The sequence below is a fragment of the Rousettus aegyptiacus genome, unplaced genomic scaffold (assembly GCF_014176215.1).
Source record: "Rousettus aegyptiacus isolate mRouAeg1 unplaced genomic scaffold, mRouAeg1.p scaffold_m13_p_17, whole genome shotgun sequence".
NCBI classification, from domain to species: domain Eukaryota; kingdom Metazoa; phylum Chordata; class Mammalia; order Chiroptera; family Pteropodidae; genus Rousettus; species Rousettus aegyptiacus.
Genome location: NW_023416292.1, coordinates 7,131,453 through 7,150,617, shown reverse-complemented (window position 1 = coordinate 7,150,617; position 19,165 = coordinate 7,131,453). Strand labels below are relative to the sequence as shown.

Below are 19,165 nucleotides of genomic sequence, written 5' to 3'. Positions count from 1 at the left end.
GTGCTGAGTGCTGTTCCAAGCACTTTATATGAAGAAGCTTACTGAATCCCCTTTGAAGTGTGGCTGCTATTTGCCTCGTTCTACAGAAAAGAAACTTTCCCAAATCTGTAGTAACCGACACTGGGGGTTATAAGACTTTAACTTCTGAATTTAGCAAATTAGTAGCCCTAGAAAACTAATACAAGTCTGTAGTAACTATTGGTTTGAATCCCAGTAGTTGACGTGAGATGAACAATTGGGGTTTGATTATGTAGAGGCCACGCTTATAAGTTTTTTTACCAGAGAGTGATTGGAAAAGGCAGGAACTATTATTCTCATTGAATAGATGAGGAAACTGAAACCAAAGAAGTAACAGCCAGGGTCACACAGGTAAGAGGCAGAGAAAAGGCAGAATTCTTGCCCTGGAGGCCACAGGGCTTTCCTTCAATGGGACCAAGCGTCCCTGAGTACCTTCCCCATATCTTGCTCGACTTCCACAAACCCACGGGTCAACTCAGAATCTCGAAACCTTTATCTGTGGTTAACTGTCTCCATACGGCAGGGTAATTACGGGACATGAAGGAGGGGAAGCACCCTCACGACTTGGATCTGACCTCCCAGTCGCTTCTAGTTCCTTAGACCACTAGCCCCCCAGGCATGGGGTGTAAGCTTGAGTCTGGAAGTTTTCTTAGCTGAGGTAAGATGAGAGGGAGTGCGGTGGGGCAGGGGCTGGGTGAGGCTGGGCGGTCCAGAAACGCGAAGTATCATATTTCTCGCATCCCGCCAATCCTGAACGCGGGAGGGCGTGGCCACACCTGGGAGGCGTGGCCAGACGGCGGTCTGGGCTGCGGCGTCCTGGGCTAGGTGCTGACGTGAACTGGGCGCACCTGGGCGGAGCAGGTAAGGGCCGGTGCGGGACGGGGAGCGGAGCCCGCAGTCCCTACCTGCGCAGAGCCAGGTGTTGCTCGCTGAACCCGTCGACGAGCGCGGTGACGACTGGTGATTTTAACTGGGGACATGGTTCGGAGCGACGTCGGCTTCTGGTAGCCAGATTGAGGAAAGGTGGGGACGCCAACTTCTGGAGACTAGTTTGAGGGAGGGGGGACACGCCCGCTGGTGGAGAAGGGTCCTCTCCAGAGTTTGTGAGGTTAGGAAAACTTGCTGCGGGACAGCTGTTCGTTTGGAGATTCCTTCTGGGGCCGGGTGCCTGTCACCCTGCCCCGGATAGCTTTTGGGCGGCCCTAGTCCTGGAGCGCTGGACCCCTCCCGACCCCACACTGTTGACTCGCTTTCCTCCCCGACCAACCCGAGTGTGCCGCTGTGGCCCCTACCCACTCACTGTCGGGTGGAGCCGAGGCCCCTCCAACCCTCCTGTCTTACTAGCTCGCTGGGCTGCCAGCCCTCGTGTCCCCAAGAGGGGAATCCCCAGGCCCTCAGGCCCTTGGTCCTGGTGGGTGTTTGGGGAAATTGGGACTGGGGGAGGCCAAGAGCTTTAGCCAATTTTTATCTCCTTGAATTTGCTTAACACAGTCAGGCTCCTCCACCCTGGGAGACACCGGTGGATTTCCAAGTAGCCAAGCTAGGTGCTAGGGAGGGTGGCGCAGGGCGTGGTTGCTCGGGGGTGAGGCCCTCTTCGCCTGTAGGGGCTGGAGGGCGGGTGTGGAGAAATGTGGAAAGATTCCCAGGCCTGGCTGGAAAGGAGGCCTGGGGTGCCACACTTTACAGGGAGCCTGCTTGGTTGGTGAAGGGGTCATCCCTGCCGGAACCCTGCTCTTGGAAGATGTCAAAAGGGGAAGCCAGGGAAGGGAGAGGAGGGAAGGCACTTGAGTTTGGTTGGTGAAGGCTGGTGCTAACCCAGGAGAGTAGTTTAGGATTAGATGTATGTATAATGTATGCATGACAGCAGCACCCGAAAACCTGCACCTCCCTCTCACCAGCCCAATTTCAGTCCAGCAGGGAGGAAGGGTGTGGGAATTATGGCTAGAGACCGGGGATTTACCCCTCAGCAGGGCTAACCTAAATGGAGGAAAGACTAAGGAGCCTGGAGGTTGGCATTTCAGTTCCCTCCAGGAGGAAGAGAAAACCCAGGACCACCACTGAGGCCTGCCTGCAAGAAATAGCAGGTGTGTTTTACTTTGAGGAAAACCATTGACAGGCAAATCTCAACTTTGGGGCTGTGGTGGCCCTGGCAACTTGTCTGGGCAGGGGCTACAGAGGCGGCAGTGCGGTGTTTATTGTAAAAGACCTGCTCTCTGGAATGGGGATGTGCGTGAGAACGGTTAGTGCCTTGGGGAGGTTGACAGTGTGCCTGCCCAACGCCCAGTGTGAAGGGAGTGCATGGGTTAGCGTCTTTGTTCTTTGGCTGGTTAAATACCTGTTGAAGACACAGGCCTTGAATTTCGCCGTGATGGCACCTAGAGATATCAAGGACTGAGTTCGGCTGGCTAAGGTTGTTTGTTCTGTGGCATTGGGATTTGGGTGGCAAGAGTTTTGAAAGAGAACTCGGATTTAGGGTGTGTTTAAGGGTTGGTGTTCTCCTGAACAGCTTCATTAGCCCTCCATGCTTCTGGGATCTTTGTTGATGTTTTTGGGTTACTCTCCTAGTGTGTGGCATCAGGGAGGGACTTGGATGACAGGCTACAGTGGCAGGATTTGGTACAGCACACTCAGACTCAGGAGTGTTGGATCCAGGCACTAGCTAAAACACTTAATTTTTCTGTGCCTCAGTTAACCCAGCTATAAAATGGGGATGAGAATAATACTGCTTTTGGATCACGATGATGAAATCAGACATGTTAAGTAAAAACGCATGTAAAAACTGTAAGGCCTGTGTACATATAAAGAATTGTTGTTACCATGGTCTCACCAGCTGAAGGCCGTCATATTTTATACCTCCCAGTGGCCAAGAAATGTCTTAGCTTCCTGTGGTTAAAAAAAAATACTACTTGTAGATTTTTTTTTTTAATTATAAATTGAAACATGTTGTTGCAGGAAAATGTGAATCATATATAAAAGTATATAGGCGAGTATAAAATTCACTCGTAATCCTATCAACAAGTAACCATTAAGAATATCTTGTAGCACTGGTGTATTCTTTCTTTCCCTTTTTAAAATTCTGTGTGTACGCAAGTGCATGTTATGTTACAAAATGGAAATACTACTATACAGTCGATATTGAATGCTGCATTCCTCCCAACTTCATACTGTAAACGTTTCTCCAAATCTAATAAAAATTCTTCAGACGCCCTATTGTTAATGGCTGCTTAATAGTGCAGCCCGTGAATGTGTAATTAGCCATTCTCCTCTGTTATTTGGTTGCTTCCGATTTTTCACTCTCTGCCTGTTTGTAGAGTCTTCATTACTGGGTGGCAGATGGGGGAGATCTTGGCCGACTTTCACAAGGTGGAGGTTAGCCGTGATGGAGGTGGGGCACGGAAGAGGGCAGGGGTGGGGTTGCTCATGTGTACTGCCATCTTGGGAGAACGCCGAGAACCCAGGGCTCCAGATCTTAATTGTCTATCTCTATGGGTGGCTGCTTCTCCTTCCCCATCACTATGGGCAGTTCCTTGTGTTGGCCTGGTTGCCTTAATTTTTTCTTGATGAGCTGTGGATCAACTAGATAAGCACTTTTCTTCAAAGTCCATGCTCTGTCAGGAGGTGGATTTCACAGGTCTGACAGGCCCAGGCACAGGACTTAGCCACATTGCAATAGAAATTCTCACAAGCCCCTTGCTAGCTTGATTGGTTTGCTGCCCATTTTTCTGTTCTCTTCCTCCTTTCGTTGCCCCATCCCCCTTCCAGTAGGTTAGGACTGAGGAGGAGAAGGTAGAACCTGCCCTTGGGAGAATATGTGTTCCCTCCTCCTTATAAGGTAATGTTCTCCATGGTTTGATGGCTTGTCTTACTGCCCTACAAAACAACATAAACCAAGGCCAAGACTGTGGGGGGGCGGGGGGCACTTGAACACTGCATGCCAACCTCACCTGCCCACTGTAAGCTGTACTCCCAAAGGGAAGGTTTCAATTGCAGGACTTGGTAACTGGGTCAGAAGGCTCAGGTGAGAGCAGGTCCTGCCTTGCTCTTAAAGTGCCAGAGGCTGAGTTGGGTTTGGGTTTTGCCCCTTGGTTGGAAGTCTGGCTGCAGAAAGAAGTGGTGTTAGGAGACACCCCCTCAACTAAGTTCCTCTGACTCACCTGGTTTTTTGGTTTCTAAACAGTGATCCAGGTGGGGATCTTGGGGTTTGAAGGTGACTTATTTATTTATCTATCTTCTTTCAGTGGCAGGACTTTGTGAGGCTTGAGTAGTTCCAATGTGGATTTTTTTCAGGACAGAGTCTGATGAAAACGTTGGGCTTTAGTGTTTAGTAACTAGCTAGCATAATGCTTGATGCACAGGAGCTGATGACCAAAAAGATTCGTTAAGTGAAAACAGAGTAAAATAAGAACACCAAAAAATCTAAGCAGAACATCCCAGGCGAACAATTCTCCGGTGACTGGTTTTTTCCTTCAGGCATCCAAACTAGACAGGCCTTTGTTTCCTGCGGTGAGTGCAGGCTGCTGCCGAATGTTATCTGCTATCTGCTGTTCTCATATTTTTATGAGAATCAATTGCAGGCTTTACCCAGGCTGGCTCCTAAACCAATCTGTTCACTTCAGCCTCTGTGGGGAAACAGACCCAGGTGAGGAGGCCGTGCTAGCAGCACAGGGCTTGTCTGGTGACTGTCTTCAGTCCTGTACGGTGAGGAACGGTGGTCTTCGATATTCTGGGGCTTCTTAGCTTTACCAGACTCAGTTGCAGAGCAGGAATCTCAGAGCCTTTGTCTCCAGTGTTCCCAAGTCTTCTTTCACACCCTGGATTGTCCTGCGGATAACCAGCTCAGACCTCTTTTTCTTGGTACAGAACCTTGGGGTGGCCCAGAGAAAGGAAAGCTGACTTGAGGCCCAGCTCTTGAGATCCTCGTGTGCACACTGCCAGCTCGTTTATGTAAGTGAGGACTTTGGAACCTGGACCTACTTTTCTCTCACCAGGATGGTGTCATTTCTTACTAAAATGTTCCCATTTGCCTTGTCTAAAAAGAGAGCGTGCTTCAGGTTCCTGCCCATATCCTTGCTGTTTCCATAACTTTTTTCTTCCCTCTCCTGAGATGAGATTGTAAAGAGCAATTTTCCTTCTCTTCCAAAGCCCTTGGTTCTTCAGGAAGGATCGTTCCAGCAGGGATGACATCATCTTTTTATTTTACTTCTTCGGGATTTAAATAGAAGAAATATGATCTACTTACACGAGAATTCTGATTTGGCTAGAGCACGAAGTATAAATGGCTTTGGAATAAGAATCAAAAGAAGCTTTTAACCTCTTTTCTTCCCCACCTGGCACGGTTTATTCCCATATTTAGTTTCTTTGCTGTAATCTAATGAAACTGTAGCTCTATCATACGGGAACAGTGGCTGGGAAAAGTTCCCAGAGACTGGCCTAATTCTGCTCTCCCCATTTTTCCCCTCTTCCCCCCCACCCAGATCATGGCCCTCCACCCCCGCAGAGTTCGGCTGAAGCCCTGGCTGGTGGCCCAGGTGGATAGCGGGCTGTACCCTGGGCTCATCTGGCTACACAGGGACTCCAAACGCTTCCAGATTCCCTGGAAACATGCCACCCGGCATAGCCCCCAACAAGAGGAGGAAAACACCATTTTCAAGGTAAAGAACTCCTACCACCTGACTTGAAACGTTTTCCGATTCTCGCAGACCGTTTTTGCTTTTTTGTTCTGTTGTCTGTTTTGGTATGAGGAATACACTAGATCCAAAATGCTGATGCAACAGAGAATGTTTACGATGGGGGTGCCCAGACATAGCAGGCACAGTAATTTCTCTTGTTGGGGCACATCTATAAGGGTCAAGGTCGTTAATTCTTTCCCACTAGTGGAAGGTACCCAATTCATATCCCAAAGGGTCCCGGGTGCAGTTTGCTAAACTTCAGTGAGTTGTTCTATAAGCTTCTAAGTGTCAGCAGTTGACTCTTCCTCTTCGTTCACTCGAGGCTCTTGCTATGAAGGGAGGTGCTTGGTTCTGAGAATGGCTCTCTAGGCCAGGGCTGAACCACCGAGTGGCATCAGGCTCCTGGCGTATTCTGTAGGAGGGTCGTAAAGGACCCTCCACAAGTTTTTCTTTTGATGTTAAAATATTTTGCCCCATTCATAACCTCCATTTAAAAATTAAAGGTGATTTAATGACAAGTTTTTATTCTATGAATATATTCTCTTAAATAAAAATCGGCATAGGGAATATAGTCAGTAATATTTTAATAACTATGTGTGGCATCAGATGGATAATAGACTTATGGGGAAGATCACTTCATAAGTTATATAAATGTCTAATCACTATGTTGTACACCTGAAACTAATACATTGTATTTTACCTGTAATTGGAAAAAATTAAAAAAATAAAACTACAGTTAAACAAAAAAATAGCTCTAATATGAGAATACTTTTAGTTAATTGAAAACAAAAATTTTTTAAAATTTATTTATTTTAACTAGTTTCATACAGTACATTAGTTAGACATCTATATAGTTCATAAAATGATCCCCCCAATTGCTCCCTCCCTCCCATGGCCCTCCTCCTAGCCAACATTAATGCTAACTGCATTCCCTATGCTGTGCTCCCCAACCCTGTGACCACCTATCAATTACTAATTTGTACTTCTTTAATTCTTCACCCCATTCTCTCAGTCCCCCAAACTTCCTTCCCTCTGTCTATCACCAGAAAACAAAATTTAATCACATGGCATTTTACAAAATTTGAGTGAAACCAAAGCTCGACTTAAGATGGAAGTTGGTGGGAAGCTGGTTGTGGGAAGGGGTGCGATGTGGTTGGTAACTTGAGTCCGTGCCTCAGCTTCAGACTAGCTTCTCCAAGCTGGTCAGTCTTCCGTCTCACGAGGGGCTTTTGTTCCTCCACCCATGAGACATGGAGAAGTGAGTTCACGCCTCTCTTCCCTAAGCTCGAAGTCAGAAATGAAATCTAGTGCCTACTGTGGGGCTCTCAAGATTGATGCTCCAGGTTCTTGCTGAGATTGAATCAGGAAAGGTGGGCTCACATCTCAAAGGAGAGCCATTCTGACGATGTTTCCCGCCCAGCTCAGCTACATCAGGTGTAGAGATGAGAGGCAGAGAGAAAATTGGCCTGAGAGTACTTAGAAAGGGCATGAGTGCTTTTAATTTAAAAATTAAATAATATAAAAGTGAGGGGAAAACATCTGGGAAGCGGCACCAACTCCTTGAGCTGGCATGGAGGAGGGCATGGGCCGGCCCTGGGCCCTGGCCCAGCCGGCCTCCTGTTGTGGCCTCGGTCTGAAACCGGGTTTGCTGCTGCAGTGTCTGGTGGTGGCTGGCCATGGGGGACGAGGCTGGTTTCCAAAAGCCCCGCTCAGGAGAATGATTTGCGTGCTTAGGGCTTGAAGAGAAGGTGGCTGCGGGAAGCTGCCTTGTCTGGTTTATATCTGTCTATCTGTTTGTGGAATGGTAAGGGGGAGCCTTAGAAATCAGAAGAGTGAGGTTGCTTTCACAGATCCCACGCCCGCTCCGCCAGACCTTTGGCGGGATATGCGGAATGTGGGGTGGGAGGTGGGGGCCCCTAGCATTAAGTGGGTGCCTGGTCCATACCCTATGTTCATTATCTCATTTAATTCTTAACTCTATAAGAAAGTTATCACTCTCGTGTGGTAGCTGCAGAAGCTGAGTCTCAGCAGGGCTAAGTAACTTACCCAAATCACACAGCCAGGAAGTGGTGAGACCAGGATTTGAACCCAGGCCTGTCTGCTCCCCCATTCTCATACTACCCCTTCCGAATTGGGAATTGACTTTAAATCCTACTGCCATCGATGGTATGTGTGGTCTTGAGCAAGTCATACAATCTCTTCGGGCTTTAGTTTCCCCTTCAGTGAAATGGAGGTGAACCCAGTCTTGCTCGCCTCACAGGAGTGTCGTGAAAATTGAGTGAAAGAGTTATATGGGAAGGGACTCAAATTACCATAAAAATGCAGAGATTATTTCTATTTTGGGAAGAGAAATAGGGACCTGCACGGTAACCAGAATCTCAGAAGCATGACTCAGACTTGGGTTTGAGCGAGTGATATTTATCAATCACAGTAATGGCCATATGGCGGGTGCTACCTTCTGCTGTACAGGTCTCGGGTTCTCTGTGTCATCTGAGTGGGCCCTGGGAAACGGCTCAGTTGTGACAAGAAAGACTGGGGCTATGGTTCCGGATTAGTCTGGTCGCTCCCCACGAAGGGGCAGGGGTTTAGGGAGCCACAGAAATTTGCGAACCCCAGCCAAAGTCAGCACAGACAGCCCAAGCCATTGGGTGGGGCCAGAGTGGGAGTGGGCACAGAGGAGCAAATAAATGGAAAAGGAGGAGGAGGCGCTACTGGAGACTTGCTTCTCAGACACTAGGAACCAGTGAAGTTGAAATCCCCTGTAGGGGGTTGGATGGAATGGTGCCTGCTAAGCCACCTGGGCAGCACAACTTTGTCAAACCACCTCAGTCCACACTTCACAAGTTGAGGAGCCCCCAGGCGTGTGAAGATGGTAAGAAGCGAGTCTGAATTGGAGGAGAAGGATTTAGGTTAGCTGTTGGCAGAGACTTCCTAATTGTGAGGCTCTGCAGGGAGCTACTGAGGGTCGATCGGAGATCTAAGGATGGGGCAGAAAAATTTTATTTCAGCTCGAGGAAGAAGTCTTCAGTCAGGAGCAGTGGTGGGGAGTTGGGACTGAATGGGTGATATGCCCTGTCGACTTGAACAAGTTGGTGTGAGCTTCCTGATCTTGAAGACCCTGTTAAAGATCCCTCCTTTTCTGCATCAAAACATGTGTCACACTGCTAGAGAAGGCATTGAGATCTGAGAATATGTCAGCAGCGGGCAGAAACGTAAATGCATGTTAGACCTGGAAGGAGGAACCAGAGAAGAGAAGCCAAAGTGGTTTTAGCCCATGCCGCCAGCCACTGGTGTTTCTGGAAAAATGTGTTCCAGTCAAGTGGGAGTTGGAGGAAATCGGGAGAGGCAGGGAAAATGGGTCTATTCCGACCTGAGGCCTCAGCTTTAAGCAGAGGCAAGCTGAACCCCCAGGGTGTGCTTCCTGCCAGCCTACTGTTATTCCTAAAGGCACTTGATTTCTACAGTTATTTATGCATCAGATTGAGGACTGAAGCGGGAGGGAACAGTAAGGCCAAACTCTTCATAGTGTATACCGTTTCCCTTTGCATTATTATTAGATAAGTAATTCATGTCAAAAACAAGTTAGCCAAAAAAAAAAAAAAAAAAAAAAAAAAGTGGAAATCCTTCTATTCAAAGTTACCATTAGCATTTTGGTGTATATTTTTTTTCCCAACTCTTCTTTATTTTCAACCCTTTATTATAGCCGCTGCGGTTAACAGGTGGTGCTGGCACTAACACTTGAGATAAGGCTCCTCCTTTCAAAAGATTGTGTTTGCATATGGCTTCATTTCTCTCAGGCCCTCCCTGCCTGGTCCTGAGGGTGGGGTTTCTTGCTGCAGTGCCTGTAAATTGGGGATGGTGGAGCAGTCAGGAAGGGGCGCGTGTGTGTCTGTATGAGAGAGAGGGGCAACACATTTTGTAGTGTTTCTGGGCGACAGCCGTCGTTCATTGCAGTTTCCTATTCTTCAGGCCTGGGCAGTGGAGACAGGAAAGTACCAGGAAGGGGTGGATGACCCTGACCCGGCCAAATGGAAGGCCCAGCTCCGCTGTGCTCTCAACAAGAGCAGGGAATTCAACCTGATGTATGATGGCACCAAGGAGGTGCCCATGAACCCAGTGAAGATCTATCAAGTGTGTGACATCCCCCAGCCCCAGGGCTCAATCATTAATCCAGGTGAGGCCTCAGCTGCTGGGGAGAAGGTGGACAGAATGCCAGGTTCTGGGCTGGATTCTGAAAGAAATAGTCAACTCGAAAAGACTGGCAAAGCGAGAAAGCCTTTCCCTAGGAAGGACCCAGAGAAAAGAAGATGTAAACTCAGCTGAATTTTGCTCCCTTAGGGGAATAGTTACTAGTCTGATTGCTTAAAGCATTAGAAAGTAGAAGGAATACAGATTTCTACTGTAAAAACAACTTCTCTTGGGACTCGACACTGAGAGGAGAGGGCAGGTAGTTTAGAAGGAGGAGAAATCAAAACTTTGTAGGTTTGCATCCTAAGCCTCACTCTTAATCACTTCACTACTTGTGGGACATTGAATCAAGGCATTTGGTCTGGTGAGCCTCAGTTTCTTCAGTTGTAAAATGTGGGCTTTTGTCTTTCCTGCCTACTTCAAAGGCTATTGTAAGAATCAATTGATAAGACATGTAAGAGCTATTGAGTTCTCTTTATAAATGTTGCAGCGAGTGATCATTTAATTGTAGGATACTTTTACTATGAGAATACCACCAGATCCTCCTCTTTACCCAGTACTTAACAAGAGCTGACTAAGAGCCAGGTGATTTAGACTTGTCTTCCAGCAAATCTACCAAGGCCTTCCCAGGAGGGAAGGGTCTGTCCTAGCATTAAGCTTACAAAGGAGAGAAGTTAGCATCCTTGAGTCTCTAAAAGGGATGCTAAAGTGTAATAAGAGGGTTAAAGTTGGAATTAAGGGATTTCTGGAGAAGGGAGTAAGGTCTGCAGAACAGGGGATGGGAAGAGCGCTTGCATTAGGACTCTACAGGAAGAATTGGAACCAGGGGTTCATACAGCCTCAGCCTCCTGCTCTCTTTGGTTAGATCACTGAGGGTACACACTGGACCTGAGGGCCCCTTGTGCCAGCAGTCCCTGGCTCGCACAGTGCATCAGCTGCAGGGAAAACAGTGCAATCTGAGGGGGCTTACTTGTGGGCTTGCGTGTCTGTTTCTTGGTAGGATCTACTGGATCTGCTCCTTGGGATGAGAAGGATAATGATGTGGATGAAGACGATGAGGAAGATGAGCTTGATCAGTCACAGCACCACGTTCCCATCCAGGATACCTTCCCCTTCCTGAACATCAATGGTGAGTGGGGTGATGGGTGGTACAGAGGGATGAGGATGACGTAAGGGGCTTTGACCTTGCAGCTGCTGAACTCTCAGCCACCACGATGTTGGAAGCAGTCACTGTGCCCTGTGCCTAGGCTGCTGGTCTGTTAGCAAGCAGGGGTCACAGGCAAGGGAACTCTTCTGGCTCAGTCACCCCAGGGGGTGGCTTCTGGGCATAGAGAACATCTTTTGAATCTTATGTGATTATTCAGAGAAGTTAAAAATTTTAATTCATTTTCAATCCCACATCCAAATACATCAGCTTTTATTAATTTTGCTAATTTCCTTTAGAACAAGTGCAGATGTCATTTTCATGACTTGTAGTCACTCTTTTGCTATTTCCATCACTATAAATTTTGTGCTACTTCCTTAACAGGGGTTACTCTGCTCAGACCGTATGATGGGAACTTGTGGTTTCTACAACTCTCGATATTAGGCTCTGGTAGAATTTATCTACCAGAGAGACTTTTCTCTCTCTGTGTGGAGTTTTTGAGTTCAGCTTCCCAAGAAAAATGAGTTGAGAGGTCAGAAGGTCACTGTGTGACAGAGCAGGTGCCCAGTCTCCTATAGCATGTTCTGAGGATGCTCGAACACAAGGTGAATTGCTCTTCTGCAGCATCTTCCCTTGAACTGTCCATTGAAGTGCTCCTAGCTAAATGACATGCATTCATTTGAGCACTTCACTGTCTTTCTAGTTCTATCTGGCTTCTATTAGTCAAATGAAATACTTGTGCCACCTAGAAATTTAGTATATCAAGATGATTCCTTTAGGATTTTGGTGTATCCTCCTCCAGGTGATGCCCCTACCTTTAAGAATTAGGAAATGACTCTTATAACTTTTCCCTATGCCCCCCTTTACTTACCCTGCCACTTATATCTTTGTAATCAAGTGACGAGTAAAAACTATCATAGAACTTTCAGGTCAATATTGCCACATGCTATATTCCCGGTTAGTGAAATTTTGGATACCTGGAAATGTGGGATCCTTTTCTCGAAGCCCTTGGCTGACTCCTGCTGCTGCTCTCCCCCTTTAAAAGGATGCAGCCTATTTCAAGGATTTCGATTTCATATTTCTGTTCACATTTTATTAAAGCTAATGTTGTGTGGCCTTATGTATAGGCTGCCTTGGATGCTTTTTGGAAAGATGTGGGAAATTAAAAAAAAGTAAAATGGGTACATAGATTTAACCAAACTTGTACACAAAGGGTCAAAGAAACATTAACCTCTGTGATTTCAGAGCTGATGGGGCAGAGGAAGAAGAATTGTTGAAGAATAGATGCTTAAGAAGTGAGGCTAGGAGGAGAAATTGATAGACTTTGGAGTGAGCCAACTTTGACAATAGCAGGGAAATAGAATGGGTCTTTCCTTCTCTTTTTAAAAAAAAGCTTTAACTTGATACTTTCAAGTAAATAATACTCTTACACAGTTTAAAATTCATAATGGTATGAAAGGTAGATCAGTTGAGAGGTTTTCCTTTCATCCTGTCTCTGAACCTTCCAGCTCCTTCCCTGGAGCAGACTGGTCTTTCCAGGTTCTTGAGTATCCTTCCAGATGTTTTATGCATGTAAAAGTATCTGTTTTTAAAGGAATTAACTCTTACTCAAAGCTGATCAACTAATTCAGTTGAGTTCTTTTTATGGAAGACAGCTGGGTTCTGTTTAATTGCTAGGGTCAGATTCTGCAACAGGGAACCTCTTATTCATGCCCATACTAATTTAACCTCAGAGAAAACTCACTTGTGTATCCGTTATTCTCCAGCAAACTCAGGTTTTCAGAACTATGAGTTTATGTGAGAACTAATATTGGGAAGCCAGAACAGGGGACCCTTGTTTATTATTGCGTTAGTTGTGGGTATCAGTGTGGGTATCAGAACTATGAGTTTATGCAAGAACTAATATGATTGGGAAGCAGAAACAGGGGACCCTTGTTTATTATTGCGTTAGTCGTGGGTATCAGTGGGTATCAGTGTGGGTATCAGTGATGGGCTGCCACCTGGTGTCATGATGCAGTGTTTGACTCTTATCTGTTGACTTCATTAGGTTTCAGAGCCTCAGACCAGGACACGCACATGTGTGGTGCTGCTGCCTGCTCACCCACATCCTTTTGTTCTAGGTTCCCCCATGGCACCGGCCAGCGTGGGCAATTGCAGTGTAGGCAACTGTAGTGTGGGCAACTGCAGTCCTGAAGCAGTGTGGCCCAAAACGGAACCTCTGGAGATGGAAGTACCCCAGGCACCTATACAGCCCTTCTTTAGCTCTCCAGAGCTGTGGATCAGCTCTCTTCCAAGTAAGTGAGCCCTGATCTTTCTGATGGGTCTTCAGTTCCTATTATAGTTTCTGCCTCGCCTTCTGCCTCTGTTTCTTTGCCTTGTACAGAACAGCTACCTTTCCCACAGGCACCCTCTGTGTCTGGCTCCTGGCCAGCTGATGATGAGTCGCCAGGGAAGAAGTACAGAAACATCAGCCCATACCTAATTGTCCATGGGGGTGCTGTGATTGATTACAGCTCTAGGTTACTCACCACTTCGGTGGGTGGGAGGCCTGGGTTTATTAGTTTGGCTAGCGGATTTAGGGACATGGCCAGCCATGGGATAGGGAGGTTAATGGCCATGGATTTGGTCATGGAGGTTCTTGGGTTTTGAGGGGCTTTAGGTCCAGAGAATTGGGCACAAATTTACCTCAGTCAAGAATCAGTGTCATTGCCTCATCCCCCTTTCTCACTACACGTGGTGGTGGATGTGAGTGCTAGAATTTTGTTCAGGAGGCTAATAATTTTGATAAAATGATAGGTTTCAATGCTGAGTGAATATTGACTTTGCTGTGAACCGTGTTCTCTTATGATATGGTGTTGGAACAGATTCGCAGTGTGTGCTCACGTGTGTAATTTTCAGAAAGATAGCTTGGTATTTCTTCCTGTTCCTCTTGTTTCTTTAAACATTGAGCCAAAAATGAGACATGACCATATACATTATTTTTTAGCTCCTTCCAATGCCTATTGATGTGAAGATTCAGTCAGTATGAAATGGGGAGACCTGGACCCAGAACTTTGCTTGGAGAAATTCTAGACTTTAGGGTGTGGTGATTGAACAAAGATAGTATAGATGGACTTTGAACTGTTTGCTTCAAGGCAGCCTTTTCAGTGACTATTCCAGGGATATGTTGATGTCACCCTTTATTGCATGAAGGATACTATGGAAGTGGCCTTGCCGGTTGGACTTGCATGAGTCTTAGGGACGAACAGGCAAAACAGCAGAGCAAGACTCTCACCGTCTTCTCTCGCTTTGCAGTGACTGACCTGGACATCAAGTTTCAGTATCGTGGGAAGGAGTATGGGCAGACTATGACCGTGAGCAACCCCCAGGGCTGCCGGCTCTTCTATGGGGACCTCGGTCCCATGCCTGACCAGGAGGAGCTCTTCGGTCCTGTCAGCCTGGAGCAGGTCAAGTTTCCAGGTCCAGAGCACATCACCAATGAGAAGCAGAAGCTGTTCACTAGCAAGCTGCTCGACGTCATGGACAGAGGACTGATCCTGGAGGTCAGCGGTCACGCCATTTATGCCATCAGGCTGTGCCAGTGCAAGGTGTACTGGTCTGGACCATGTGCCCCATCGCTTGTCGCCCCCAACCTGATTGAGAGACAAAAGAAGGTCAAGTTATTTTGTCTGGAAACATTCCTCAGTGGTGAGTCTTTTTTTAGGGTGATGGGGGATCCGCTCCCTGGAAGCATGCCTTCCTCCTGTCCTCTCCCTGTTCCTGGCTCTGCAAAGATGTTAGCCAAAAAAATTTCTTCTAGAGGAAGTCAAAGTAGAAGAGAACCTTGGTTCTGAAAAATGAAAGTGACCTGGCCAACAATGGAGGGCGGTCCACTCCAATGCTATGTACTTGGAAGCTATTTAGAGGTTGGTTTTGGTTCCTTTAGTGGTGAAAGAGGGAAACAGCCTCGCTATGACCTCCCAAATGCTATCGGCTTCTCTTTAGCTTTGGAACGTGACCCTGTTCATCATAATCAGCAGAACATACACTCTTTTCCTTTGGGAAATATCTGAGTGTTGAATTTAAGTAGATAAATACAGGGAGAGCATTGAGTTGTGAATTTTCCAATGTGGTTTGAAACCCAAGTCAGTGATGTCTCCTGAAATGATGAAAATGTTCTGTATTCGTGTTTTCAGTATGATAACCACTAGCCACATGTGGCTATTGAGCATGTAAATGTGACTGATGTGACTAAGGAAATATTTAATTTCGATTAACTTAAATTTAATAGCCACATGGTGTGGCTAGTGGCTACTACATGGGGCAGCATAGAAGATGCTATTTACTGAGTGGATGTGGAATGACCCAATACACCAAACTTGTTCTTCCACCTTCTGCAGATCTCATTGCCCACCAGAAAGGGCAGATAGAGAAGCAGCCGCCATTTGAGATCTACTTATGCTTTGGAGAAGAATGGCCAGATGGGAAACCACTGGAAAGGAAACTCATTTTGGTTCAGGTGAGGATGTAAGGATGTGTCAACAACTTGTTGCCTTTTTTTTTTTTTTTTCGGTCTTTATTGAAATATAATAGACAACTAGTTGCTTGCTCATTGCCTTTTTATCAGTGCTTTAGCCCCTAGGTCTGGGGTAAAGTCCAGAGCGAGGGTCCATCAGCCTGTGTGGGTTTTAATCCCGTCAGATGCAGTAGCAGACTCAAACTTTGTACATTGAATGGTAGGACCAAGCTAGGGAATATAGGGTCTTCAAAGTGGGTGACTGATTTAGTGGAGATCTTACCTTTCCTTCTCTTACTGATGTTATAGTCTTGCTGAAACCTAACATCATAGGACCCTTCCAGCTCTTTTTACAAAAACCGTGAGTTACTTTTAAGAACATAACCTTATTCTGGAAAGTGGCAGCAAGACCACTTGGATTTGGCCCCTGGATTTGTACAAGACAGGCACTAGATTAAATTTGGGTAAAAGTCTTGCTAAATAAGCAGTTATTTAGGCATGTGGTGTGCTACATCTAAGTCCCTTACCTTTTTTTGAACCAGCTTCTAGAGCGAACTTTGATAGGATGGTTCAGAGAGATGAAAGCATGTCCTGTACCTAGACATGAAAGAGAGAGAGAGAGAGAGAGCGCGCGCGCGCGTGTGTGTGTGTGTGTGTGTGTGTTGGAGGTGGGGCGGGGGGCTGGGGGACCTTCCCCAGGGCCTCACTTGTCATTGTCCTTCCTTCAATCTTGGGTCCCTCCTGCTATTTAAAGATACGTTTTCCTCAGTGGATGGATACCTGTGTGCTCTGTCTTGAACAGGTCATTCCGGTGGTGGCGCGGATGATCTATGAGATGTTTTCTGGCGATTTCACACGATCCTTTGACAGTGGCAGTGTCCGCCTGCAGATCTCAACTCCAGACATCAAAGATAACATTGTCGCTCAGCTGAAACAGCTGTATCGCATCCTCCAAACCCAGGAAAGCTGGCAGCCCATGCAGCCCACCCCCAACATGCAACTGCCCCCTGCCCTGCCAGCTCAGTAATCATGAATGCCATCTTCTCTCTCTCTCTCTCTCTTTTTTTTTTTTTACAGTTTGTACATACGGATATTTTTTATTATTCAAATTTAACCAGCTTTTTTTAAACCTCTTTTCTTTCTAATAATGTTAGTGGTCTCTGACTTTCCAAATATGTTTAGCTCTTAAAGTTGATTTAATTTATGGAAAAATCACCCTTCATGCTTTCCCTTTCTTTTTTAAACCTCCCAATGTAGTAAAATGTAGTAGATGGAAATTTGACCTGGGAGCTTGGACACCAGGGTTCTAACTACAGCTTTGCTTCCAGTGGTGTGACCTTGAACCAAGTCATTTAACCTCTGGGCTTCAGATTCATTACTGTAAAGTGAAGGAGTTGGAATGATGCCTGAAATAATACCAGCTTTAAAACTCTGCTTCGATGACTTCATTCTACTTGTACAAGGTGAAACTGCTTGGAACAGAACCCTTTGGCATTGTTCTTGTCCCGTATTTTTTTCTTGCTTTCATTAAAGTTCCCTCAAACACTGATTTGTCCAGGATCGATCTCCGTTTGACCTGTTTTGCTAGTAGAGTAAGGTAGCTCCCTGATGGGGGAAGTGAGAGGGAGGGGAGCCAGCTGGTTGCCTAGGAACCAAGCTTGATATCTAAATAGAAATAGGTGCCAAAGTCTGAAAGTCACCCGGTCTGTGGAGTAAAAGCTCATAAATTGAGCTGCTAAAGGGAAGCTGTTGACATAGAAGACGTGGGGATCCTGTGGAAGAATTAGTTGTCCGGTGTTCACCTTGCCATCACTCAGATCCCACTGTGGGTGAGAGGTACATGAGATGTACGACTTGGTGGCAGCCTTTAGAGAGGACAGAGTTCTCTTTTCCTTTTTTTCTTCTGTGAGGAAGATTGAAGTGTGAACTGGGCATCTAGGAAAAATCCTCTGACTGTAAAAGGGACAGATTCTCTTTGGAGAATTTTACAGCCTTCCTATCATTTGGGTCACTTGCATTTAGGAAAAATTGGGTGTTATGTGTGCTAAGGCCGGAACGAAGAAGGGCTGGGCAGTGCTTTTCTGGAAAAGGCTCACCTAGCACAAACCTGCTTGTCTGCCTTCCTAGTGGAGGTAGCTGGGTGTGAACAATTAGGGTGTAGAACTTTGCAGCTATAACTGTCACAAACTGGTCTTATCTATTAACTTTTGCTTGGTCCCTGACCCTTTTGCCTCCCTGCCACACTTTTTTAAAAGACAAAATTGTACATGATTTAAACCTCAGGGCCTAAATGGAAGTCAAGATGCTAATCTGGTTGCAGCCTCAATCATCTTGAATACTGATGCCTGTTTGTGCCAGGCCATATGAAACAAGCCCACGCTAGTCTGCTACCCTTAAACCAAACTGTCCCTTACGTGCTACTACAGTTGAGCTAGCTGAAAAGTTAGGCTAGCTTTATTTCAAAAACTATAACCTCATCTCAATCACAGGTGGCGGTGGGACTTAACTTATTCAGAATGCTTAAGCCATGGTTTTAGGGTCTCTAAGGAACCTAGTGGGATCTGCTGTTACTAAAGTATGACCAAGAGCAATCTGGGTAAAGATGAGGTACTCAGCTGTGAGCATAAATTGGGCTTCTAGAGACCAGGAAACATGCAAAGCACAGACACTTTATTTTTTTATTGTTTTGTTGAATGGGTTAAGTGAGAGGGTTCACAGTGTTCACCACTATATCTGTAACTCCAAATTGTAAAGAACCCACTGTAGTTAAATTGAGAAGGCAACTCTTAGATCTGGACTGGTTCTTTCCCCCTATTCTAAGATGTTAACAGCCAGGCCGTCAATCTGAATGGGGCCCAGATAATGTGAGCTGTCAAAGGGTGTTGAAAATAAGTGTTCTGAAGTGCCAAGAATGTCAAACTTGTAGTATGTGACTGTAATGAAAAGTTTATGAACATGTCAGGAGAATGGATGAGTGGTTTTACGTGGTCTCTAACTAGATAGCCAAGTTTCTTCCTTGTGAGTTTTTAAAAAATCCTTTTCAGAGTGCAGGTAGTATGCATGCAGGGGTCTACTGCTGATCTCCCTGAGTGCTTCTCTGGTCCTTCCTTTCTTGGAGACTCAATGTGCTATCTCCTTTGGTGGCTATATCACTCACTCCCATGGTGTCTTCTACTTTAATGCCTTCACCTTGCTTTGCTGGGGAGTTTGATAGTGTCACCAGCTCTTCTTTTTCTTCACTGTCCAATCTATCACCAAAGTTAGCTAAATGTTAAAAAAAAATCCACCATAGGTAAATTGAGAGGGCAAGTGTTGGATCTGGGTTGGTCCTTTTCCACTATGATTAGGTCTCTATTTATATGTTCTCATAATCAGTTCCCTTGGAATTACTCAGCGTCTGTGCCCTGCTTGTCTACAAACTTGCTGAAGGTAGGGACTGTTTATCTTGGACTTTGCTGCCAGCCCATAGCAAAGTGCCTGTTACATAGTATGTTCTCAAATATTTGTTAGAGGATATGAAGGTGATCTGGCTGTGACATCTGTCACCCTATTGATCACTAGAGTTGATTCGGCTGATCTGGCTGGCTAGGCGGGTGTCCCCTTCTTCCCTCACCGCTTCATGTGCATTCCTCCCTAAGCTGTGCCCTTGGG

The 19,165-nt window shown here is 46.2% G+C and overlaps 1 protein-coding gene across 4 annotated transcripts; it reads left to right on the top strand.

Annotated features, from left to right (window-relative positions):
* Positions 1–823: 823 nt before the first annotated feature.
* On the top strand, positions 824–17,063 carry IRF6 (interferon regulatory factor 6). Of its 4 annotated transcripts, none has more exons than XM_036234465.1 (9): positions 824–879; positions 4,879–4,962; positions 5,493–5,669; positions 9,657–9,861; positions 10,876–11,004; positions 13,140–13,313; positions 14,314–14,706; positions 15,399–15,517; positions 16,317–17,063. In XM_036234465.1, exons 3-9 carry the CDS (start codon positions 5,496–5,498, stop codon positions 16,539–16,541), a joined length of 1,419 nt encoding a protein of 472 aa, XP_036090358.1. In that variant the 5' UTR covers positions 824–879; positions 4,879–4,962; positions 5,493–5,495; the 3' UTR covers positions 16,542–17,063. The 4 variants fall into 4 exon arrangements, with proteins under 4 accessions (XP_036090358.1, XP_036090357.1, XP_036090360.1 ...); XM_036234464.1 differs by lacking the exon at positions 824–879 and adding an exon at positions 886–1,041; XM_036234466.1 differs by lacking the exon at positions 824–879 and adding an exon at positions 1,062–2,102.
* The last annotated feature ends 2,102 nt before the right edge of the window (positions 17,064–19,165 follow it).

What these genes read in the sequence shown, in the direction of transcription:
- IRF6 (XM_036234465.1), top strand. Translation starts at nt 5,496, where the DNA reads ATGGCCCTCCACCCCCGCAGAGTTCGGCTGAAGCCCTGGCTGGTGGCC. An exon ending in AGGAAAACACCATTTTCAAG is followed by an intron (nt 5,670 to 9,656) that starts GTAAAGAACTCC and finishes CCTATTCTTCAG; the next exon opens with GCCTGGGCAGTGGAGACAGG. An exon ending in GGGCTCAATCATTAATCCAG is followed by an intron (nt 9,862 to 10,875) that starts GTGAGGCCTCAG and finishes GTTTCTTGGTAG; the next exon opens with GATCTACTGGATCTGCTCCT.